We start from the raw sequence: 25,142 nt of genomic DNA, 5'->3' as shown, positions 1-25,142 counted from the left end.
TTTTATTATTTATTTAGCATATTGAAAAGAATTTTATTAATGAATATGACTCGTGAACATTATTCATGAACGTTGTTCACGAACATTGTTCACCAACGTTGTGTTGGGTGCTACTTGAAATTCCGTTCTATTTTCCTTGTTCAAAAATTTGTATAAGAACATAACTTTTCCTAGCAGCCCATGTGCTCTATAGAAATTAAACATGGATTACAAACGAAACTTAACATTATTAATCCAAGTTGTTCTTCAGAAGTTAAACTTGGATTAGAAACGGAACTTAACATTTTTACTCTAAGTTCAACCCATGTATTCTTTAAAAGTTAAACCATATTATAGAAATTGATTAAATATCTATTTCAAAGATTAGCTTCCAGGTTAAACATGATGAGGCACTGGCCTTCTTGGGTATAGGATCATCCACCACTTTCTAGACAAAGCCTTTCAAAGAAATTGAATATTTAAACTTCTTACAGTAACCTTAGGTTTAACTATAGAGACCACAATAGAAACACAAAATTGAAACACAAAATCGAAAACATAAAATCGATAGCCTCTTGTGTTGGTATTTCAGGATCTATACAAAGAACACAAACTAATTATGCAACGAAAATAAATAATTAGTTATACCTTTCTTTGCAGCTAAAGACCTCTTGATCTTCTGTTGTATTCCTCTCCTCCTCTTGGATGTCGTGTGGGCGACGATCTACCAAGATGAAATCCACCCGAACCTTCTTCTTTACCTATAAGTTTCGGCCACCCAAGGAATGCCAAAATAGGAAACTTCCTTCTCTTCTTCTTCCCCACCAAGCAAACCGGCCACAAGAAGATGGAGCTTGATGTGCCACCGACCTTAAGAGAAGAAAACAATGAGAGAAGGGAAAAAGAGAAGGGTCGGCCACCAAGGAAAATAGAAGAGGGAACTTTAGGTTGTGTTGTACCATAAGACACCATCTACCTCTCTTTTATAATCCTTGGTGAATGCTAAAAAGGAAAATTTTAAACATAATTAAAACTTCCTTTTAATTCCAATCATGACAAAAAAAGAAATTTTAATAATAATTAAAATCTCTCTCTTTTAAATTTACTATTATGATGACAAATTAAACTTCTCTTTTAAAATATGGTTACAAAAAAAGAAAATTTTATCAAAATTAAAATCTCTCTTTTAAAACCAATATAGATGCCAACAAAAAAGGAAAATTTTTAAAATTTAAAACTCTCTTTTAAAACCATATGGATGACTTCAAAAAAAAAGGAAAGATTTTAAAATTAAAATCTCTCTTCTAATCCTTTGTAGATTGCTATAAAAGGAAAGATTTTAACAATAATTAAAATCTCTCTTTTATTTCTTTAGTGGCTGGTCCCTTGCTTGGTCACCAAGCAAGGCTTGGCTGGCCACATCTTGGACACCAAGATGGGCTTGGTCAGCCCCTTGCTTGGGCACCAAGCAAGGATGTGGCCGACCCCTAGCTTGGGTAAGAAGCTGGGCTTTGGGTGGATAAAAAGACTTTTAATAAGAGGCTACAACAGGGACCTAGAGGAGAAATTAGTTTTGGCCTCCTGATGGACTTGAGCTTTCTGTGTTCGACCCGAACACCCAACTCAAGTTCATCAATAATAACTCATACCACTAAAGAATCATTATTGAACTACCGCATCAATCTCATATTACATTATGAGCTCCTTCTTATCATGAGTGCATTAGTCTCTCTGTGTTTAAGATATCGAATGTCCATTAATTAAATGAGTTACTGACAACTCACTTAATTAATATCTAGCTCCAAGAGTAGTACCACTCAACTTCATAATCATGTCGGACTAAGTCCACCTGCAGGGTTTCCATGACAATTCTTATGAGTTCCTCAAGGGGACATCATCAACCTAGATAACTAGGACACAATTTCCTTCTATAATCAACAACACACCATATAAATAATATCATTTCCCAACTTATCGGGCCTATTGATTTAACGAATAAATCTCACTCATTGATAAATTAAAGAAACAAATACTAAGTATATGTGCTTGTTATTATATCGGGATTAAGAGTACGCACATCCATAATAGCAGAGGTTATGTTCTTTTATGCAGTCAATATAAAAGGAAAAACCTCAAATGGTCCTGCTCAATACACACATAGTGTACTAGTGTAATTTTATAGTCAAGATAAACTAATACCAAATTATACTACAACCATTCCAATGGTTTGTCCCAATCCATTTTGGTTGTGAGCTACTATTTATAATTTATAAGGAACTGATAACATGATCTTCTGTGTGACACCACACATTATGTTATCTACAATATAAATTAAATGGACAACTGCATTTTACTAAATACAGACATTTGACCAATGTTATTCTCATTTCAATATAAATGTTCATACAAAAAGCTAGGCTTTTAGTATACATCCTAATACGTTGTTCACGAACGTTAACAAGCTAAACACATCTGTGTTTAAGCTTATTTGTTTAGCTTAACGAGCTGTTCAAGCTTGTTTATTTAATTAATCCTATGGATATTGAACGAATATAAATAAATTCTTACCAAGCCCAACACCAAACTTGTACTCGAATGCTTAGTTCATTTACAGCCCTATCGACAGTGAGACCTCTTATCAACACAGTGGTACTGTGCTTCAAAAAAAATCCCTTAGGAGGTTTTTTGATATGGGGCCATTTCGGAGGTGGGGCAGGTCATTATAAAAAATTTTGCCGGATAACTTTTTTGTCGAAGTGACTTATCACAAGTGGTAAGGATGGAAACATGTATTGCCTAAGGTTCTAGGTTTGAGTCCCCTTAGCAACAAATAAATCCCCTTTTGAGGTGTCTATTGACTGAGGTGTTGTTTCGGAAGTGAGACCTCTTATCACCTCTTATCAACATAGTGGCATTGTGCCTTCAAGAAAAATCCATTAGGGGTTTTCTGATATGGGGCCATTTCGGCGGTGAGACCGGTCACTAAAAAAAGTTTACTCGAATAATTTTGTCCTTTCGGAGCGGTGCAGTGGTTAAGACATGAGGTATTACCATATGAGATCTTAGGGTCAAAACTTGGTATGTTACCTCCTTTGTATTGGTCTAGAGAGAGATTAAGACATGAGGTATTACCATATGAAATCTTAGAGTCGAAATTTTATATATTATCTTTTCTGTATTGATCTAAAGATAGATTAACGGAGGTGCTAAGGCGAACAAATTACCTTTTTTACGATTTGGATGGTCTAACAGCCTTGGCGCTAGACTAGGCCTGAGCGGGGCAAATCAGAGAAGATAATCAGAATTTATATTTGATAAGAATTATCTCATGTCATCATGCTCTGGAACATCTCATGATCGCCGCCGTCGTCCAGCCGCCGGCCCTTCTCAGCGTAATCAGAAGCTCTAACCCCACTCCCCTTTCCCTTCTCTTTCTGACTCGCGCTGCCTCCCACCGATCATATGGCCTCTCCGCTGTGCCCCACAATGCCGGCGGCCGCCACGACGAGGACTGCCACAACTCCCCATTGGTCCGAGCCGTGGACCGGTGCCGCTCCCCGAGCTCCCTCCCCGCCCTCCGCGCCCTCCACTCCACCCTCCACCACCATCCCCTGCTCCTCTCCCACCCTGCCGTACAAATCAAACTCATCCGCGCCCTCGCAGCTTGCGGCGACCCCCACGGTGCTCGACGCCTATTCGACGCCTCTCCCGCCAAGAAAACTGTTTTCTTCAACATCATAATCCGGAGCTACGTCGATCACGGACTCCACCTCCACGCCCTCAGCTTCTTCGTGGACGGAACCCTCCGCCATCAACTGAAGGCCGACAACTACACCTTCCCCTGCGTCCTCAAGGCTTGCGCCGCCTCCAACCACCTCTGCGGAGGTATCCAGATCCACGGAGCTGTCACCAAGCTCTGCCTCGACTCCGATCTCTTCGTCGGCAACACACTCATTGCCGTGTACGCACGGTGTGGGCGGTTCTCTGACGCCTCCCAGATGTTCGATGAAATGCCGAAAAGGGACGTAGTGTCCTGGAACGCGATGATTGCGGGGTATGCCAAACATGGGCAATTTGAACGTGCGCTCGATCTCTGCAAGGAGATGGTGGCGCAACAAAACCCAACACCTGATTCTGGTACGTTGGCTAGCATCTTGCCTGCAATGTCCAGAACTGAGATAGCCAATGTAGAGCTTATGCGGAAACTGTTCGACGAAATGAGTAACAAGAACATAGTTTCTTGGAATGCAATGATAGCAATATACGCAAACAATTCAATGCCAAGGGAGGCAGTGGATCTCTTTTCAAAGATGGAGATTGCAGGAATAGAGCCTGATGCCGTCACACTCGCCAGCATTCTCCCTGCTTGTGGTGATTCGTCGGCTTTCACTCTCGGAAGGCGAATTCACCAACTCATTGAAATGAAAAGAATGCGCCCTAATCTGGTGCTCGAGAATGCTCTGATGGACATGTATGCAAATTGTGGATGCCTGAAGACTGCAAGGGAAATCTTTGATAGTATGAATTGGAAGGATGTGGTATCTTGGAATTCTATAATCTCAGCTTACGGGATGCATGGACATGGGTTGGATGCCATTGCTTTCTTCGATCAGATGGTAAAGTCGGGCATAAAGCCGGATTCGATTGCTTTTCTTTCAATCATCTCTGCTTGTAGTCATGCAGGCTTAGTGAATCAGGGCAAACACTATTTCAACCTTATGACAGAACACTACCATTTGTCTCCCACCATTGAGCATTATGCTTGCATGGTGGACCTTCTAGCTCGCTCGGGTAACCTTAATGAAGCTTATGATTTCATTATTGAGATGCCTATAAAACCAAATGAGAGAGTATGGGGAGCACTATTAAATGCTTGCAGGATTTATTCAAACATGGAAATTGGGTTGAATGCTGCAGATCATTTATTCAAACTAGTTCCTGAGCAATCTGGATATTATGTGCTTTTGTCGAATATTTACGCCAGGGCTGGTAGGTGGGAGGAGGTTATGGTGGTGAGGGAGATGATGATCAACAAAGGGATAAAGAAACTGCCGGGTTGCAGTAAGGTTGAGCTATGGAACGATGTGCATACCTTTTACATTGGTGATCGAATACACCCTCGATCTAAAGAAATCTACGAGAAACTGGATGTCCTGATGGTGAGGCTGAAGGAGTTGGGATATGTTACTGAGACTGAGACTGCTCTTCATGATGTCGAGGAGGAAGACAAGGAGGGCCATCTTTTGGTGCACAGCGAGAAGCTTGCAGTTGCCTTTATGCTCATAAACACTAGTCCAGAGACACCAATCAGGATAACGATGAACCTTCGTATGTGCTTGGATTGCCATCAGGCCATGAAACTCATTTCAAGCATCACTCAACGTGAGATCACCATCAAAGACACTAACAGGTTTCACCATTTTGTGTGTGGAGTCTGCTCGTGTGGAGATTATTGGTGAGGGGCTGCAAGTAAATTTTGGTGATGAATTCATTATCATGTAGTTGAGACAACAAAACCAAGATGCATCATCTTTATAAATAAGAGGCTATAGATCAAGTTGGTAAGTCATGAAAGACAACTCTTTCTCTCCGTTGCCACAGCTACTCCCGGCGGCATTGTTTAAGTTGACAAAAAATGACTGTACTCGCTTCTAATGTCCTTGTCAATATATTTCAAGATCAACACGGAGGAGGTAAAGAACAACATTCTTTAAGAGGAAGATAGTTGGAGAGGGAAAGAGACAAATTAGATTTTGTGATGGACAAAGTCACCATCCATAAGATTATGCAGAAGCGCTTATGCCCCCTACGATAGCCTTCAAGATCTGAAGCTTACTCGTCAAGCGGAGATTCCAGCTTCATGTTGAAATTAAAATGTTTTAGATAATCTTACTTTTCAAGAAGCATTCTCGCCAACTTCGAAAAATGAGGCAGAGATTCGACCTTGTATTCGACCTTGTATTGACAGAAGGCTGGGGAACTTGCCTGCAAGTTGAAGGAATTCATTGAAAACATAAACTGGAAAATAGTAGCAGCATCTGAAACAAACAGAATAGATTCTCTTGCTTGTTTGAACAAGATGAAGAGGAATGAAAGAATAAAGAACTTTAAACATAAAGAAGTGAAAAAAAAAATCACTCATGTTTTCATTTTCTTTTAATTAAATATATAAATAAAGTACAGTAAATATAAAAAAAAATCACTTTATTTAAACAGTTACATTTTTCTATTACTCATCCAAGTAAACACAACATTCCTGTTATTTCCTTCATGTAAACATTCCATCGCTGCAGCTATGGCTAAAGAAGCTTCCACTCTGCGATGAATCAAGCAACCAAAATCATTCAAAACCAGTTACTCGTCTTCCAACTTTTCCATGTCAAACAATAGACAGCAATTTCATCGAGCAACGACTAAAATTGAAATGTCAAAATCTCATGGCAAAGTCATTTGCACCAACAGATGCAGCAATGCCATGAAAGAAGGGCAAGCTAATGCTTGAGGCAAAAAACTGATTTGGGACGTCAAGGGAAACTACATTACTTCCAACGGTGACTACCCAAAAGTAGAATAAAAAAATGAGGAAAAAATTGATGGGTGGGAAAACAAAATACGCTACTCTGTTGGTTGATAAAGTGTTCAACATCCCCGAAGCAAGATACGGCCTACAGATGAACTGAGCATACTACTCAATGCCAACTGCACCTCACTTGACCCATGCTCACAGCGGATGAGACCAGCAAGAAGAGGGAAGAACTGAGCAAGATTTTTTTCGAGTGAGGTATCTTCTAATCCGCATATAGCTTGCAGTGTGGACACAACAACAGGTGCCCGAGCTGCAAGTTCTCTTCGTTTTGCAGAGCCACCAGGGATGACCTGGTCAATTCCTGATTTGGAACCAGCTGAAGCTTCGTAACGCTTTGCATTTGCTGTTCTGAGATACACCTCCAGGACCTCTCTGCAGAGATCAACAAGGTATGGTTCAACTACCAAGTCACGATGAAGTGATCTGTCTGTTGCAATGTTCTGAAGAAGAATGAGGCATAACTGATATGACTCATTCTCAAGACGTAGTACTGGAGGATTGTGCATCTGGGTCTTAGAACCGAGCTCCTGTAGCTTTGATCTAAGGTCAGTGTCACTATTGACCTTGTGTGCGTGACACGCCACAGTATGCAATGCTTCAAAAAGTCCAAGTGTATTCTTTGCTGATATCTGTGCTCTATACATGTTATATATCTCCATCACGGACTGCAATGGCAAAAGAATAGGGTGATTTTTCTTGTCAACATTCATATTGGCTGATATCCATCTGTAGAAAACCCAACATGTACAAAAAAAATCTAAAGAGATGCAACCATTAACTATATGCTTTACAATATAAAACATGATAACATGGTCATTGATGTGTGCTATAAAGATAAATAAATAAATAAACAGGCAGACCACATGCAAACAAAACTACTTCCACACTTCCAAGTAAAACTGCATCTGAAATTATAAGCAATCACAGGAAGGCAGAAAACTTCTAGTCATCCTGCCTCTTAAGGAGATGCTTCCTGGGCGTTCAGCTTGGTAATAAAATCAGCTGTATAGGTCAGAATCAAACCCAACTGTGCCAAGTTTTATCAACTACGACAACCTGCTTCATTTATCAGCATTATATGGTATCATATCCAAATGAATTTCCAGAAAAGAGCAACCCTCTACTATTTTCCTCTTTGTAGTTCAATGTCATACTGCATTTCAATCACCTAATCACTTCCATCCATGGTTCCAAATCTCATTACATAAAGGTCAGTACGGGTAAAACCTATCATTCTGCTCATGCACTGAAACTAGTCAGCAAAAGCAAACTTACATATTTTGCACAGTGTCAGCTTGTTAATATCATCAGCTGATATAAATTTTAATTTTGGTCCATATCAAGCAAGACAAGCTCCACCAACTGACAAGAGCAAGTGATCAACAAGAATTCTTCCTCTTTTAGTAATGCTTCTCTCTTCCTCTTCTCATCACCAATGCTTCTATTCAGTCTGTCATTGTCTCTCACCAGATCTCCCTCCAATACAGCAACATAGTCACAACTTTGTATGAATGCTATGCGCATAATTTGATCACTAGGCCATCTGCCAATTGTTCTCTTATATGCATGCTTGATCTCATGTGGACGCAAAGTATAACTATTAAAATATGTACCTAGACGCATAAGTATTATATTGAGCAATAATAATATTTTCTTAAGTTGTTTGAATGAAATTTTTGACCCAGCTCAAAAATGATAAGTTATTTTGAAGGTAGATAGACAAAGTGGGAGGAGAACATAGAACTCAGACTAGTTCAAAACTAGGCAAGCACGATCCAACCTATGTCAACCCAAATCTTGTGGAAATACACATCAGTACCATATCGTTCTGGCCCATCACCAAAAACATACAGAATTTTTTTATGCCTTTCTTCTGTTAGGCTATGCAATCCTATATTCCATCAGATCTTCCAGGTATTTAACTCCAGCTGAAGCTCATATCAAGAAAGACTAGAAAGAGTTGATATTTTGGGGAAAAGAGAAAACATAAATGACAATAATGACCAAACGCTTTCCCCTTGGATGACTTAATGACGGGAGGTAAGCTATGAGCTGAACAGTAAGCCAAGGGTCAGGAAGGTGACATCCAAACCCAATCCTAATCCAAAATGGGGGTGTGGAACCACAATCAAAACTTGATTTGGTATAATGTTTTTACCATTCACACACACATTCCTGTCGGCTCACTTCAGCAAGTGTGGCACTAGGTTCTCTTCTAAAACCAAATATTGCTAACCTAATCAATCAGTCAATTATATTGAAAGTTGATAAATCTGAAACATGTAGATCAAAATGAAAGTTAATAGTATATTACACACACACATATATGTGGATATATGGCCCGCCGCTCAGAACTTGAGGACTAAATTTGTATAAAATTTACCAAACCAAAAGTGATTCTCTATCCAATGAAAGGACAAAAGATAATATAAGAGAAATCATATATACACATTGAAGTAAGAAACTGTACTGGCACTGTAATAGGGTTCACTTTTGGTGATAATAAGCATAGCATTGAAAGACACTGACCTGGATTAAGAGAAGTTGAACAACAGCATGACACTTGGCATCACCAACTGCAAAATACATCTTTCTCGCCCTCAATCCTTCAAAATCTTCATCTGTTGATCCTCTTGTTTCGCCATTACCTTGCCTCAGAGGAGATTTTCCATTTTCTAATGCAGCATTATCAAGGTAACCTCCTGATGATATATATGAAAAATCAGGGAGTGTTGCAGTTGAAGTTTCTTTCAAAGCAGCAACCACAATTTCCCAGTTAGTCTCAAAAAATAGGGACCCTGCATTGTTCATTAAATGAACAAATGCAGTAATGCCAATGCCAGCAAGTCTCTGATGAGGAAGCTTGATGTAATTAGTCAACAATGTCAAGACCTTTTCCAAAAGTGGATTTACTGTGTCATAGAATTTCACAAACAGGTCCACAACTAGCTGGAGAGCCAGCTTGCATGTTTCATAAAGCCACGCATCTTGATCTAACTCCAAAGTATCATTTTCTATACCCTGACCACGAAAAGTTTCACTAGATGGATCAATCGCATGCCTTACAGAATCAAATATAGGGAATAGCACTGAGTCAAATACTTTCTCCCATAAGCGCAATGAGAAAAGGTGACCATAGTTTTTTAGTGTATCAAATAACATCTGCAAGGCACTTTGTCTGATGTCGGCCCTTAGGTCAAAAGCAAGTTCCAATAAACCTGCAAAATTAAGAGAAAAATTATTTAATACTATCATTTTTTCTCTTGTTTCAGATATTTGACCATACATGAATTGGTTAGTGCAGATAACTGTATGAGCATGCTTTAATGCATTTTTATAATCCCAAATATGCAAGAAAAATATACATCCTCACCTGCTAAGAGTGGAAACCACAAGTGAAGGCGGTCATCCTTGTCAATGGTCAACGGTGCATTTTGTTTTTCATTGTTTATGACATGCGGTGAAGGTGGACAACTTACAGAACCCCCATTGCCTATAGATTTAGCAGAAGCAACAAAGTTTCCTTCTGCAAGCTTAGAAGCACAAAACTGCAGCAAAGTAATTGCATTGAGGCTAATATCTTTGTTGAATCGACTATTAGTAAATGCAATTAGACAATTAACACAATCTGCAAAGGCAGTGGTTTCTGTTTCAGTTACATAAGGGAAATAATCCCGTAAAATCTTCTCGATGATTTCAAAGGCCAGAAGTACTATATTTTTGTGATCATCATATGATGCAGTAGCAAGGACCTGCAGAACATCATACTGAATTAGATGAAATAATCTGAATGAGAGAATAATTAAAGCTCAACAAATAAATAGCATATTAATCACACACTTAGTCTGAAATAAACAAGAAGAGGAAACCTACCATGAACATACTTTTCCATCCAGACTTGACATTACCAACACAAACTAACACCGTTTGAGAGACACATCTGATGATCAGTTCTCTTATTTCAACAGCCCTGCTTTTCCTCATAACAATAACAAATGGTTTCATGAATTCATTTTGAAAGTTATAGTTAGCCAATTCTTTTCGCTCCAAGAACTTCATAGCTATCTGGCATAAGGAATCCATTGCGAAAATTGAAACTGAAACGTTTTCAGAGCAGCCAATGGTAACAAAAAATTCTGATAACACATTCCAAATGCTTGACCAAACAAGCCTGATACGATTCATATTATAGTGTCTGTGCAAAAAAAATTCCAATGAGTGAAATAATTATAAATGATAAAACTTAAGAAACAAGATCAGGGTAAATTCTTACGCAATCTCAACTATTTTTGTCAGACTGTAAACGCGTGGATCAGATGTAGAGTGTAGTTCTTCCATTGAGACTGTACAAAGCACTTTAACAAAATCAATTATTGCCTCACTATCTAGCATTTCACTTTGGATAAATATGTGATTTACTTCAGCAATCCTAACTTGTTCCAACAAATTTAAGTTGGAGAATAAGTTATTCATTTGTTCAGATGTAATAACACCAGAAGCATGCCCACCAACTCCAGCACTGTCATAGGTGCCTCTTGTCATAGCTGCAGATAGAGATCCCTTGTTTTTTAGTACAGGAAGGGTAGATGAATTGGCTTGTTTGGCATTATCAATTTCAGTTGGATGTTTACTGAAAAATGCAGCATCAGGCAGAACTCCCTTTCCAAAAAGCTGCAAACGTTCTAATCGTGAAACACATGTCAAAATGTGTTCCCAAGCTTCTTGAAGGTAGTTACCATCTTCATCCGCAATGTATAAAATTGCCTGGAAACATTTTACATGTAGTAACTCTGCTTAAGAAACAGCAAAGAGTTATTGGAACAAAGTTATTGAAATTGTAGTCAATCTCATTTTAGAGAATAAAATTCTAGTCAATCAATTGAAAATTTTAGAATCTATGAGAAGAAATAAAATATATTACCCACATTGGCATATTTAGAACATCTGCTGACCAAAATGATGCCCATATATTTCTAATTTAATAATTCTGGAAGAGATGATGCATTTACGCAAGCTTGTTACTGTAGTCATTTAATAGATCAAATGAAAATATTCTCCATGATCACCATGATGAATTGTAGCAACTTCTAGTGAAGTTACTACTGAATCGTGACTCATGATAAGAGTGACTGGTTGCATATATAAAGCAGATAAGAATACTGATAAACTTCACCATGTCATATGAATCAACAGATGTTAGAGAACCTCTCTTAGAATACAATCATGTTCAGGATTTAGCCATAAAAAACTAAGCATCAATACCATATCTATAAACCACTTGTTTAGACAAACATGGCTTGATAATGACGATCCATCATTTCCTCTTTATCATCTATTGAATTACACATAATTGCTCCCACAATAGAATTTTGATTTTACCTTTTGTTTCTACAATCCCCACACATTCATCTCAACATTTTCATATTTGCTACATTAACCTTTTCTTTTTCCTAACTGCAGAGCACATTCATCCATACAATATAGCAAATTTTACCACATTATTAGGGTCACATTGACAATCACGCAAGACTTCAGCAACTTATCTTCATTTCAATCACTAATCCCTATACTATTTGATGCCAATATCTCTTTCCTGTAAAGTAATAGACCAAATTACCCAGAACTTATATTCATAGGAATTCCATGTCCATCTATCTTAATGAAGTTCTGAGATTTTGTCGTTTGTTTTGTACATAGAGTGGCACAGTTAGTGGCACAATAACCTTCACCAACCTCAACACTGAATCAAAGTAGCTCTGGAAATGGCTAATGAAGTTCAATGAGATGCATAGACCAACAACAGTTTCTCCATTGAAATGATGGAATCCTATACCATGGTTAAGTATTATTCCTCCTTTTCTATTCCTACCTCTTCCTTCCAATCAATTATGTTTTACTGAGATTTTTACCGTTCGACCATGGCACCTAGAACGGTATTCTAAACCTTGATCTTAAATATTCTCCTCTTTTTCTAGTATCAAAATTCAAAAATATTTACATATCAGTTTTAATTACATAAGCCTTTCATTTCTAAAATTTCTCTCCATAATTTTAGCTTGGTATTTAATCTCTTTACATTTCCATCAATTAGCACAGTATTATTTATAGATAACATAAAATGATGTTAAGTATCAATGTTATTAAGAAGAGTTAATAGAATTATTTGTGTAATGAGTTTAGTCCCACATTACTAGTGTTAGGTGTAGAGTTGTGTCACAAACCTGTACATACCTAGTAATGGTTATCTCATAAGGAATGAGATAAAAAAATTTTCTTTCCCAGGACTTCACATGGTATTTTTAGTACTCCTTTAGAGGTAAAGTTTTCTAAGCATAGTTATCAAGATTGATTGACGCCAATATGAATTGACTAAGTTGGCTTGGTATGACCAAAGGATAACTCAATCTTTCCAAGAAATTAGTTATATCATGAAGATCAATGGAGAAGTTTAATATGTATAGATGTATGTTAAAAAAAAGGAAACTCCAGGTACACTACATTAGAAAACTGAATCAAATTTTTTAACAATTACAACTTGAATTCTACACGTACTGGAAGGCAAGAATGAAAGATATCAATTGAAATCTAATCAGTGTACCTTGTATCCCTCATTGTCCATTTATATTTACTTCAAGTTTAAGTTTTTCAATAACAAATATATCATGGATAATTTCATCTAGGTTCTCCATTTTTTTATTTGATTATTCAATTCTGCTTGAGGAGCATAATAACTTATGATATTTAATTTCTCTTTCATAATATCAATTTTAATATTTTTAAATTTTGGTTAAAAATACAGTCAGTTTTTAGTTTACTAATTCAATTAGTTGGAGAATAAGAAAATTTTGGATGGAACCAACATTTTTTATTTGTGTCCAATAATGGATACCTCTAGTATATTAAACTTGATGTCTCAAACTTATAAACTATGCTTAGTTCTACGGTTCTTACAGAACTACAAAAGGAATTACTACTAAAACCATTCATGTTTCTGTCTAATTTTGTCAAACTCAAAACTACCATAAATAAAATCACAAGAAAATGTAGCTGGCAGCCTGGCACATATCAAGTGCAAGTTCATGTGCACATCAAGATCTTTTATGCAGGATAAAAGCACTTAAGGTTAGAGCTAAGTCACAGAAATGCAAGACAGTCATAAAGGATAATTGATAATGTGACACACAAACCTTAATAGCATCAACATTTTTTTGCTTGATATCTGCTGCAGAATGAAGGGATGTGAACTTTGCAAGTGAAGTAACAAAAGCATCTCTTTGAGTCTTCATAGCCATCACTGCTGTGACATGAACTGCACTCCGGAATCCTTCGAGGCATAATGTTATGACATTTTGGTCATCACTCTGGTCAAGCGGTACACTAAATGCAGCTAGCATTGGCGCCCAGCACACCTCAATCATAAACCTCAAAATTACCACATCTGTTGTGGAGTGATATATGGATCTAAAAGTTTCACAACATAAGCATATTGCACTGAGCAAGTCTATACAATATGATGGTGCTAAATTAAATGACACATTGGAAAAATTTATATTCAAAGTACAAGTATAGTTGATTTTTAAGAGCACTTACTCAGTTTTGGGAGCTTTTTCTTTAAGCTGTTCTTGCATCTGCTTGATCATATCATCACTACTATCTGTTGATGAGTCTCTCTTTCGTATTACAAAGTTCAAAATGCTGTCCAAACCTAAAATTCTATTTGAATTAAAGGATTGTACTTGCTGAGGAGCCAAGTCGTCATCATCTTTCATCCTGATTTCATTCTCAGAAATGCTTTTAAATAGGGATCTCAAGTACTCTTGAGGCAGATCCGTTCCGCCATTTATACCACGGTTATTTCTAATGAAGTCATCTGATGACATCTGCATTAACATCAACACTGGCATTATGTCCATAAAATATAGAGCAAGTCAAGCAGATAATGAGCATTTTCAAACTAATGGCAGACCTTATTTTTCACCATTGGGTCATGGGAATCAGTATTAAGCATTATTACAGAATAAGCTAGGGCATAAGCTGTATCTGCACTTGTAAAAGCCAGAGGATTGCATTTATGGTAGCGCTCAGCAAATTTTTCCATGATGCAATCAATCTTTTGTGCCTCACCAGGCAAGCTAAAACCTTCTAGAAAGCACCTGATTGCTTCATCAAACTCCATTCCTTGGAATTCGAATGAATCTACATAAGCATGCATTACTTTCAAAGACTCTCTCTCGCCCAAATAATCACCAATCAAGGTCTTGTTCAAACCAGGTGCACTTTTGAGGAAAACAGCTATTTCTTCAGGTGAATTTCCCACCTTCTTTATGTTGATGAGAAATTCAATCCCCATTTTAGGTTTATGATTAAATAGTGAAATACCTTCCTGTAAATTATACTCACACAAAACTATAAAGAACAAGGATATTGTTTTAGTGAAAATCAAAATCATTAGACAGATAAATACCTGAAGTTCCAGTTTAAATGCTCTATGCTGCTCAATGGATGCAACTTCTGATGCTGAATGAGAATTACTTAATTCAGCAGACTCATCACTGTTCCCTATAGTCAGTGGAAGTTCAACTCCGCCACCATTGTGCTCTGCTGTTTCAGTCTTTTTAGATCGAGGATCTGCTGCATCTAGTTTCTGAGGACTAGGATTAACTGTTTCCGTTTTTTGAGAATAAAGATCAGGAATTCTCAACTGTTTGTTCATCCAATCTCCCATTGATCTCAAAATAGCCACTAAACATTTCATAGCTTCAAATTTCATTATGACGTTTTGTGGAGGCACCAATGTTGTAGGAGTTCCTGGGGGAGGCCCTTGAGCAGTTTTTAGTAGACCCTTTACAATCCTAATGAAATACGAAATTGAAAATAAAATAGATGTTATGTTCGAAAGGTTGAATGCCTGGAACATGTATATTCTCTAGAGACTCTGTTTGGTATGACAATAGTTAATTAATTACTAAGCGTGTTAAATGACAGACATACCGCTCAAAAATATTTGATGAGTGGACATCAAAGTCATAATTAATGAATATGTCTACAAAAACTTGAGGGTCTACACACAGCTTTTCCATGAAACAAAGCACGATCGTCTTCCGCTGGAAATTTGGTTGACAAACATTTTCCAGAACCCTCAGTATGATCATTGGAAAGAAAACTCCTATCTCTGCCTTCAATCCTGCTCTGAATCTAGAAACAAGGCTAATAAAAATGGAACATGATAGCTGAAAAACGATTAAATCAGCTGAAGCACTGTTCTTCAAGAGAGATAGGCATAGATACTGCTTAATGGCACCTAAAAACCTGCTTGATTGAAAGAAATGTGATCAGATTTTGGCATGCAATCTACTACTATACTGGGCACAGATATGTGAAGCTTGAAAAAAGAAAAAGTTTATACATTATAGTAGTCATAATAGATATCAAGTTCTAAATGAATTAACCTATTTACCTCAATTATAGATTCTATGCAAGCTGTAATAATATCAGACTCGGGAGATGCATAACATGGATCATTTGTGCAGATTAATATCTTGCATACGTTAGCTTATTTAGTGTTTGATGTTCACTTAAAAACTAGTGCAGTGTCTATTCACCTTGGACAAGTTAGGAACTTCAAAGGAAATAAATTATTTTGGATACCTCCAACCAGCTACACATTTATTATGTCAAAAGGCAGCATCAGAAAAAGTCTATTATAACTTTCTTGGACAGGTTATTAAATTGTATATAACCTAAGTTCCACTGCTGCTAGTTATTGATGTATTCTTTTAATCCGTTGTTCATTTATGTAGACTCAATGATTTAATAGCTAGGCCAGATTTTAGAAACTGTCATGTCAATGATTGCTTCTCTGCCTATTCACTTTCTTTTTCAAGTCACAGTAATCGAATTTGTTTCCCAACCAAATTTCTCTAAATCGATATATCATCCATATACCAATTCAAGTTAGACAACTTATATCTATATCTATATATATTATTGTGTGTGACTTTTACATACCGCAAACAAGAAATTTTTGAGATGCTTCTTATGTTAGTTTCATGAATAATTTCGGCTTCTGCAATGCAGTGAGTTCTCTGTAACCATCTGATGGATCTACATATTAGAAATACTAAACTCCTTGCTCTTTGGTATGAGTTTGATGAATTAATTCCATCAGTGACATGTTACTAAAATGGAATTCCAATGAATACGATGGTTTCTTGTCACTTCCTTTTCTCTTTATTAAACAGAATCATTATTTCAACCTATGTTTAGCCTTCACTATATCTGGTCTCAAATTATAATAGTCTAATAATCTTACTAAGTTGTTCACTTGCATCAAACTGTTGATTGAAGCTTGTTATTCAGCCATAAAATGAAAACAAAAACCTAATGGGAAAACGGTCAATGTGAAATCAAAAAGTACCTCTCACTAGTGCGGAACATTGCTCCAGCATTCTCTAGCAAGATCTTGAGCAATTCCAATGCCATGATTTTCCCTTTCATCAGTGTGGGATCACCCACCGATTCCTTGGGAGGAATTTTCATGGAGATTTTACAGAGAGATCGAAAAACCAAGAAGGCATCTCTCTTCAGCTTATTCCTAATCTGGACCTCGGTATCCTCTTCCTTGCCTGGCATCCCCTCAGACCCCAACTCATCCTTCATGCCTTCCAGCGCCGTCTTGTACATGTTGATCTCCCAATACTTGGCGTCCAGCATGTCCTTGTCTGTCGAATCCAGAAGGTCAGTAGGGTTGGTGCTCTCGACCACGGTGGACGAGAACGCCCCGTCGTGTTTGTTGGCAGATATATTCCTGGACAGCGGGGCCGAAGGGTTGAGCACTCCATCAATGTCGTTGATGATCCTGGTAATAAACCCTTGGACAAAATTGGCATCCACGGACGTGGTAGTGCGGGAGCGGCCCCCGGGTTCCATCATCTCAGCGACAACGATGGGTTGAATGGGGACAGTGGAGTCACCCTCCATCCTGCGGAAGACGATGACAAGCATCTGGATGAGGGAGGCCTTGGCGGTAGATTGGTTGACGGGGTTCCTGCTGCCAAGGTACAGATCGTAGCAAGTGCGGACGATCTGGAGGAGGGAGTCGCCATGAATGCGCAGGTCGGTGGAGGTGACGGCAGAAAGGAGCGTCTTTAGCACGAGCAGCTCAATGGCCTCCTCAGTGGCTCCAAGGGCATAGCAGCCGCAGACGGCCTCGATGAGCTGAGCGAGGAGGCGGGCGTGGGGACCAGCGGAGGGGTCGGCCTCGCCATGCAGGTACGAGTAGGCCACAAGCTTGTGGATGCAGTTGAGGGCGGGCTCCGCAACACGGGGGGCACCGGAGGAGCAGGCAGAAATGAGCGGAGTGAGGAAGGTTTCGGAATCCGCGAGAGAGTAAACGGTGGCACCGCCATCAGAAAGAGGGCCAGGGAGGGAGGAGGAGGAGTTGGGAAATGCAGGCAAGGGCGGGGTTGGCGGGTGGGAGAGACGCTCAATGAGCGCTTTGCACTGTTGGGCGAGCTTGGAATGGCCATTCCGCCACGAGGCGTTCTTCGCAACCTTCTCGAGGGCGGGGACGAGAAGGACGGAGAGGCGGGAATCGGCTTCCGGGGAAGCCATTCCCACCCAATTCGAGAGCAGAGGTGATTAGATTCGGCGAGAAGACGAGGAACGGTAAGGAAGCGGAAGACGACGACGAAGAAGAAGCAAAGCTCGGGATCGGTTCATCGGCGATCGCCAGGAAGAAGCCAGGAGCCTGGATCTTGAGGGTGAAAATGGCCGAGATCTGGGTTATTAAGGTGGAACTGGAAAAGCTTGGATTTGATTGGGTTTGAACGAAAAATGACTAAATGCATATAAATTTAAGCAAACATAGTAATTAGCTAGATAAATCTAAATTAATCAAATTCAGTAATATTAATTTACTATATGAGTTTATAAATAGTATCTGCACATGAATTAATCAACACTAATTGTGTATAAATTTATTGCTTATTTAGGTATCACTAATTTTAAGTTTTTTTTCATAATATATGTAATTAATTTATAATTGCAAAGTTGATATAACTTTCAAAATTATTAATCCTTTTGACGTGTGATTGTAAATTTAACTGCTGTTAAAATAAATTAATTTAAATATCTCTCTAAAATTTAACTATTTGGTGCAATTGTTAGTTATCTAAATCATTGACTTAGATTAGGAATTAAGAAGAAAAAAAAAGGCAAGGAATTGAACATCCTTAAGAGTCCAAACTAACCAAAAATTAAATTATAACAAGTCAAATTCGGTCGTGACATCCAGCTAAAGACTAAATTATAATACAGTCAAATTAAGTGATAACACCAAAATAAAAGAAAATGTCCATTCTACCTTGATTGTTAAATGCCAACCAATTACCAAAGTACAAAACCAAACTAAGTTGCTAGCTAGTATATAGATCCCCAAATAACAGAAATTGATGGAATAAAATGTATGTCTGATTTTAAAAAAAATTGATAATTCTTTTACAAAATTTATAACATTTAATTTGGAACCTAAATTACAGTTACATAAAATATATCACAAGCAACCACTCTTTCCTTTTGAAAAAGGTTGCAACTTGCAATTGAATGTGACAAATTCTATGCTGCCTTCCCCTTGCAAGGAAGGTGGCAATGGGATCAACGAACTGTTACCATGCCCCCAAAGAGCTGATGGCATGGAAGCAGCTGTTGATCTTATGGCCTTTTCTTTCTTTTCCTTTACCAGGGAACCATTTCATAGTGGGAGCTCGACCATCCTCCTTCATGTCCAATTCCACGAGAAGAATTTGTAATCCTTGAGAAACAATTTCAAAATCAGATTATAATTTCATGATTCAAATGGTCAACCTTGTAGACTTGAAAAATAATATCATAAATATATATTCAGACATGAAAAAAACATATCTATAAGTCAAAAGCAATTGCAAAATATTCTGTCTAATGCCTGAACCAGAAATGCCGATGACAATCGACCAATGTCTAATCTAAATCAGACAAACTTCAGACGCAGAATTACTAAAGAAGTGTACCCGTGCACTGAGTATAGACAGGAGTCCATCATTTTACTCTTTAGCAGTTAGCACTTATCATTCTTTTCACATCTCAGTGCAGCACTCGCCCCATGGAAGCCTGCACAACAATGTTCCTGAGCTATTCTCTGAAGGCAATGTCAAGAGGATTGCATTGCAACTTGTTCCGTAATGAAAAAATTTCCATTAAATGTTGACTTTACGAGAAAAAAGAGCTTCAGGCAACTAATCATTGAAAAATATTCAGCTTAATAACTAGCTTTAGCAAACTGAAAACCTGACATGAATGCTACTTATCGTTGGAAGTCATCATCAAACAAGCAGAACCTACTGTGATACCAAACTGCCAAGTTTAAGACAAAACAATATCGATAGCCTAATCCAATATTATATTATAAATTAAACTGCAGTGTTCATTATATTTACTTAACTAAACTAATAATCATTATATTACATGCTAAAATGCATTGTTTGATACATAACAAAGGGAATAAGAGATAAGGAACAAACTCGGAAGCACACTGATGATGATGGTGGTTATAAAGAGTCAATGACGCCTGACTCACTGGAACCAACCAACCTCAATATAAATTATAACCACTAACACTCATTGGATATGTTGGCATGGTCAGGATGAAAATCTCAAATGGGACCTCGTACTAAAATGTAAATAATATTTTCTTTGAAAAGGAAGCTGCCAGCAGATGGCCAACAGCACAAGCACCATTTTGCAGTAAGGTAAGAGCAAAACAATTGGTACACTATAATATGTTTCTAGTGGCACAGAATATCTTGAATATTCATTTTTATTCAAAACCTGAGGTAAAAATATGAATGAACCCAAGGCCACCCAGCATTCTTTGTAGGCACACAATTGTAATCCCCTCTTAACAGGACTCCATGCAAAACGAGAGTTCAAGGCCAACAAATAAAAAAGGATCCACCAATAATGTTAATTCTCAAGTGAACAAAACAATGGATTTAAGTATAAAAAGTTGAGAATATCTAGGTTGTGTTCTAATGTGTGCATTAGTCCCAAAAGGTCCTATGAAGGGCATATCTGCATGAAAATGAAATCTAATCCTCTATGAATATATAATACATAAGTATTATAGAAAGTACCTGAGATTACAACTGAGCTGCATGACAGTGCATTTTGAATCGTACAAGCTGATATACCAATCATGATGTAACAACTACCTAAATTTACAAAGAAAAAAATGAATAAAACCAAGGAAAATAAAACTGTGAATGACCATGACTGAGAACATGTGGTCTATGATCTAATCAAACTGTAAAGTCCACCTGCACAACACTTTCAATGTGGACTATACGGACCAGGTTCCAGAAATATTAATACTAAAAAACAAATGCCATACACAAAAAAGAAAAAAATAACTGGAAAGATGTAATGCAAATCTTCCATTACGGTAAGTTTACCAAATGGAGACAAGGTTTATCCCCAGCAAGCACTAACTATAGGTAACAACTAGCAAAGCAAAAGAATGCCACTTTATCATTAGGGATTTATACATGATACTGGAAAAACAAGGATGATTGGATAGAACTATTTTCATTATTCATCATTGAGGCAGGTATCGAGCTAAGAAATGATTTATTATTGAACATGACCTCAAGATTGAACTAAAGGCAAAACAAATAATTAAATTTCTTAGGTGGCATACACAACAAAAATTACAAGGTAGAGCTGTAGTTAATGTCAATTCCAAGCCCAGATGGAAAAGGTTATGAATTAGTCCTAGGCCCAAATGAAAAAGGTTGAAAGTTATGCAAGAGCTAGATAAACTGGGTTTAACTTTTGTTTAAACCCCTCCACATAATAATAGCTGGCATAAACACACTTAATGATGAGAAGGAGGATCAGAGAGTATATTCATAGAAAGGAATAAAGCATGAACCATTTAGTAAATTTAGGTGGAATTATGACACTTTGCTGGCTATGAAATAGCAAACCATAAAAAAAAAAAAAGATAGCCCGGTGCACGAAGCTCCCGCCATGCGGGGTCCCAAGGAAGGATCCATCGTACGCAGCCTTACCTTGCTTTTTGCAAGAGGTTGTTTCCAGAATTCGAACCTGTGACCTTTTGGTCACAAAATGACAATTTTACCATTGCGCCAAGGCTCCCCTTCTATGAAATAGCAAACCATCATGTAAGCAAATTTAACTCAAGAGAAAACCTGGCAATAACTATGCATATATGAGCACTGTATAGAAAGCATTACTCTTTACAAATACATATGACAAAAGCATGGGAAAAATAGTTATTATATGGATCATACTGCCTTTCAAGTTGTAAAAGACATCTATATAAATAAGGACCATCAAAAGCTAACTCACAAGAAAGTACAATATCATAAGTAGGAATGTCTCTGACCAACCATGCTACAAAAAGCACCTGAATTTGAGACAAAAATATGCGCAAGACTTGGGAAAAAAAGGCTACGTAACCAAAACTTAGCTAAATTAACCCTCTAATGTACTTTGAAAGAATGATCAGCAGATTGCTTTCATAGTTTGTATAATCCTATTAGATTAAGCAACGGGTAGAATGAATAAAAACTAATAAAAATCTGAGTGTATACCATGCAGACAAGAAGATTTTAGAGTAGAAAAATCAATTGTCTAACTGGACTATAGTTACATTAGTTAAACATGACAAGAATGGAACATAATCAGCCAATATCAAAGGGATACAGCTACAGTGATGATAGGCAAAAATTATGTTAGGGAAAGTGAAAATGTTAGGACACTAGATATGTTTGAATCGATAAAAGCAACCTGTGTGTTTAACGAACAACCAAACTCAGGGAAGAACCACCTGAAACCTAGTCCTAATAATATAATGGTGGGTTCCCTACTTTCCTTTAGTGTACAGAATTTACAAGTCCTTTCCTTCAATAGGGCAAAACATGAACTCTCACTTTACACTATCCCTCCATGCCGAAAATCACCATCTCCAGAATCTGTAATAGGATCCAAGCCACCCGGTGAGTCATACCACTTAGTGCTGTCACTGTAAAAACCATCTACTTGCATTCCTACGAGACTTGAATCAGTCAAGGGTTTTATCAACTTGGACTCCTCATCCACACCACAATTGAGGATACTTTTCTCATCAAAGTCACTACAGTCTTCCTTTAACATCCACTTATCAGGCTTCATGCTATCCCTCATAAGCAACTTTCTATCATGGCAATCTACTGTCATTTTATCCCATGGCACAATAGCTCCAAGATCTGAACCAAAGTCTGAGTCCTCCTCAATAATTTCAGAGTCTTTACCAAACATAATATCATGCCTGCCAGGATGGTGGCTGCTATTGCTCCTCCATTTTGCAACTTCCTCATCACCTACCATTGCTGCTGTCTCATCATGCTTCACACCTCCACTCAGACTCTTCAATCTGTGCAACATATCAGACAGATCATGTGTCAATGAACTCAGCATATCTGGATTCATTTTGGCAACTCTTCCTTCAAGTATCTCAACCTCAGCCTTGAGATCATGAACCTGCTGCATAACTATGTGATAATGATCTCTGTCATCCTTGCCCATAATGCTAACAAATGACTCAGGCTCCACGTCCTCTCTAACACCATACATTTCTGAATCAAATTCATAAGCAACCTTGTTTCCAACTACTCGGTGGATGATCCTAGCATTCCCATCAAGAGGCCCAGGTTCATGTCCAGTATGAATTGCATATAGCTTGAATACAGCAGTTCCTTCCTCCTGGTACACAAAGGTCTTGTCTTTATCATTGTAATTCATGATTGGAACAATAGCCCTTATCCGAAAACCACAGCCACATCGTTTTGACTGGTACGGCTCCCTCTTTAGAACCCTAGCTTTCTTAACTGACGCAGTTGCTGATGAAGGCTCTCCTGCTCGGTGGCATGCATAATCCTTCACCTCAGCTGTGAAAGGCTTGTACCTTATATACTTTTGGCGGATACAAAGAACTACCTTGTATTTGGCTGCAAGTTGTTGCAGGCAGCGCTGCACATCCTTAGCAGGCACTTCAAAGGATTCAGTGTATTCAAAGCGCCGCCTTTTTGACCGTGACAAGCTGCTGCTCCCAGGGGATGTCAGCGAGGATGACGAAGAGGAGCATACTGGGCAGGAAGATACACAAACTCGGATGAATGACTCCGGTATCCCATAGAATTTGGCACCAACTGTCCAGGACTGCTTTATCCTGTCGACGGTTTCCTTCTGACCAAGGTGGCGCAGTAGGTCAGGGTCAGCGTGAGAGGAGGTGACGATCTCCTGCCATTGGTCCACATGAGAGACCCGCTGTAGCGGGTTGTTCTTGAAGTACAGCGCAGGGAGGGGGCCGTCCACGTTAGCTCGAAGCTTGTCCTGGATGCGTTTCCATGCAGTGAGGTAGGCTGTGTCCTCGTTCCTGTCTTTCCATACAGAGCGCCACGACTTAAGCACAGACAAAGGCGTGGCAGAGCGGATCTCGTCGGTAGTCGCAAGCCGGCTTTCCATAATGCAGCGTACCATCAGGGCGTGGGACTCCCGATTAAATGTGTAAAACTGAGACGAGATGTGAGGTGCAGGGTCAATGCGGGGCGTGACGACAGGGACGATGGCGAGGGCATCGCCGCGGGAAGAAACGAGAGACTGATTTGCGGCAGAGGACGAGGGATTCTGGTCTCCGATCAAGGTCTCCTCCCGGTCAATCTCCTCCTCGTCGTCAGGATCCTCCTCCTCGTCATCTTCGTCGTCGCGTAGGAGGGAAGACAAGGGGGATCCGGAATGCGTCAGAGTTCCAGAGGGGAGAATACTCGGGTCGTCGTCTTCGTCGTCCATGAAGAGGGATCCGTGGTTCTGGTGGTGGGGGAAAGAGGCGCCGAGGAGGCCGACCTGGTCCTCGACGGAAGGCAAGGAAGCCGCGGGCGCCAGAGGCGGAGGATTGGGAGTTAGGGTTTGGTGGGGGAAGGACGGGAGCGGCTGAGTCTTAAGGGAGGGGTTCATCGGCGTTATGCTCGGAGAAGACGACGACGAGGTCTTCGGCATAAACCCCTCTCGCAAACTCCCTCTCTTCCCGATCCCGATCCTCCCTCTTCTGCTTTCTTTCGCCGGGGAATCCTCTTTCGCTTCGACCTTCGCTCGAGCCGAACACTGCGATGGGAGTGACCTTTTATGGCGAATATCGCGAGGGTCGTTGATGGACCAACGAAGGGTTGGATTTGCGCGTGGAGGCGGAACTGGCCAGCTACTCAAGTACGATTGGGAATCGCGAAGCGACGGGTCTGGAGGGAGTGAGCATTATGAAAATTGCAAAAGACTCCCTGAAACTTTGTGCTTTTTGAAATGGTCTATATTTTTTTTTATAGTTATATATATATATATATATATATATATATTCAAGTGCAGTATTTATATTTAAATTTGATGGTTACTGAAGTTTTGACTTGCATTTAGGTGTATTTTATTTATCAAGTATTAAATCAGTTAGTTTTGGAAGTTTAATTGTATTATTTATAATACTAAAAAAATC

General features: G+C 38.7%; 3 protein-coding genes across 9 annotated transcripts; 1 reads left to right on the top strand and 2 right to left on the bottom strand.

The window, feature by feature from the left end:
* Positions 1-3,256: 3,256 nt before the first annotated feature.
* LOC121967603 (putative pentatricopeptide repeat-containing protein At3g49142) lies at positions 3,257-5,548 on the top strand. Its single transcript, XM_042517931.1, has one exon. The coding sequence runs from the start codon at positions 3,333-3,335 to the stop codon at positions 5,436-5,438; it is 2,106 nt and encodes a 701-aa protein (XP_042373865.1). The 5' UTR covers positions 3,257-3,332; the 3' UTR covers positions 5,439-5,548.
* Positions 5,549-5,830: 282 nt separating this feature from the next.
* Positions 5,831-18,368, bottom strand: LOC121967602 (brefeldin A-inhibited guanine nucleotide-exchange protein 2-like). 4 transcript variants are annotated; one of them, XM_042517928.1, is made up of 12 exons: positions 16,983-18,368; positions 15,557-15,874; positions 15,030-15,417; positions 14,532-14,948; positions 14,156-14,445; positions 13,753-14,026; positions 11,197-11,329; positions 10,839-11,109; positions 10,439-10,760; positions 9,939-10,317; positions 9,095-9,783; positions 6,102-7,230 (listed from the first exon to the last, which is right to left on the bottom strand). In XM_042517928.1, the coding sequence occupies exons 1-12, from the start codon at positions 18,176-18,178 to the stop codon at positions 6,619-6,621; spliced, it is 5,289 nt and encodes a 1,762-aa protein (XP_042373862.1). In that variant the 5' UTR covers positions 18,179-18,368; the 3' UTR covers positions 6,102-6,618. The 4 variants fall into 4 exon arrangements, with proteins under 4 accessions (XP_042373863.1, XP_042373862.1, XP_042373861.1 ...); XM_042517929.1 differs by lacking the exon at positions 6,102-7,230 and adding an exon at positions 5,831-5,964 and having other exon boundaries at positions 10,839-11,329; XM_042517927.1 differs by having other exon boundaries at positions 10,839-11,329.
* A 646-nt stretch (positions 18,369-19,014) lies between these two features.
* LOC121967601 lies at positions 19,015-24,791 on the bottom strand. 4 transcript variants are annotated; one of them, XM_042517926.1, is made up of 4 exons: positions 21,670-24,791; positions 20,734-20,811; positions 19,612-19,711; positions 19,015-19,376 (listed from the first exon to the last, which is right to left on the bottom strand). In XM_042517926.1, the coding sequence occupies exon 1, from the start codon at positions 24,656-24,658 to the stop codon at positions 22,556-22,558; it is 2,103 nt and encodes a 700-aa protein (XP_042373860.1). In that variant the 5' UTR covers positions 24,659-24,791; the 3' UTR covers positions 19,015-19,376; positions 19,612-19,711; positions 20,734-20,811; positions 21,670-22,555. The 4 variants fall into 4 exon arrangements, with proteins under 4 accessions (XP_042373860.1, XP_042373858.1, XP_042373859.1 ...); XM_042517924.1 differs by having other exon boundaries at positions 20,734-24,791; XM_042517925.1 differs by having other exon boundaries at positions 19,612-20,811.
* Between the last annotated feature and the right edge of the window lie 351 nt (positions 24,792-25,142).

This window comes from Zingiber officinale, chromosome 3B (genome assembly GCF_018446385.1).
Source record: "Zingiber officinale cultivar Zhangliang chromosome 3B, Zo_v1.1, whole genome shotgun sequence".
NCBI classification, from domain to species: Eukaryota; Viridiplantae; Streptophyta; class Magnoliopsida; order Zingiberales; family Zingiberaceae; genus Zingiber; species Zingiber officinale.
The sequence above is the reverse complement of the archived record's forward strand: the minus strand, read 5'-3'. Positions and strand labels throughout refer to the sequence as shown.

Excerpts from the sequence above, each read along its gene's own strand:
- LOC121967601 (XM_042517923.1), bottom strand. The coding sequence starts at position 24,658 with ATGCCGAAGACCTCGTCGTCGTCTTCTCCGAGCATAACGCCGATGAAC.
- LOC121967603 (XM_042517931.1), top strand. The coding sequence starts at position 3,333 with ATGATCGCCGCCGTCGTCCAGCCGCCGGCCCTTCTCAGCGTAATCAGA.
- LOC121967602 (XM_042517927.1), bottom strand. The coding sequence starts at position 18,178 with ATGGCTTCCCCGGAAGCCGATTCCCGCCTCTCCGTCCTTCTCGTCCCC. Across the intron at positions 14,949-15,029 it reads CATTTAAACTGGAACTTCAG|GAAGGTATTTCACTATTTAA; the intron begins GTATTTATCTGT and ends TATAATTTACAG. Across the intron at positions 7,231-9,094 it reads TTCAACTTCTCTTAATCCAG|TCCGTGATGGAGATATATAA; the intron begins GTCAGTGTCTTT and ends TTGCCATTGCAG.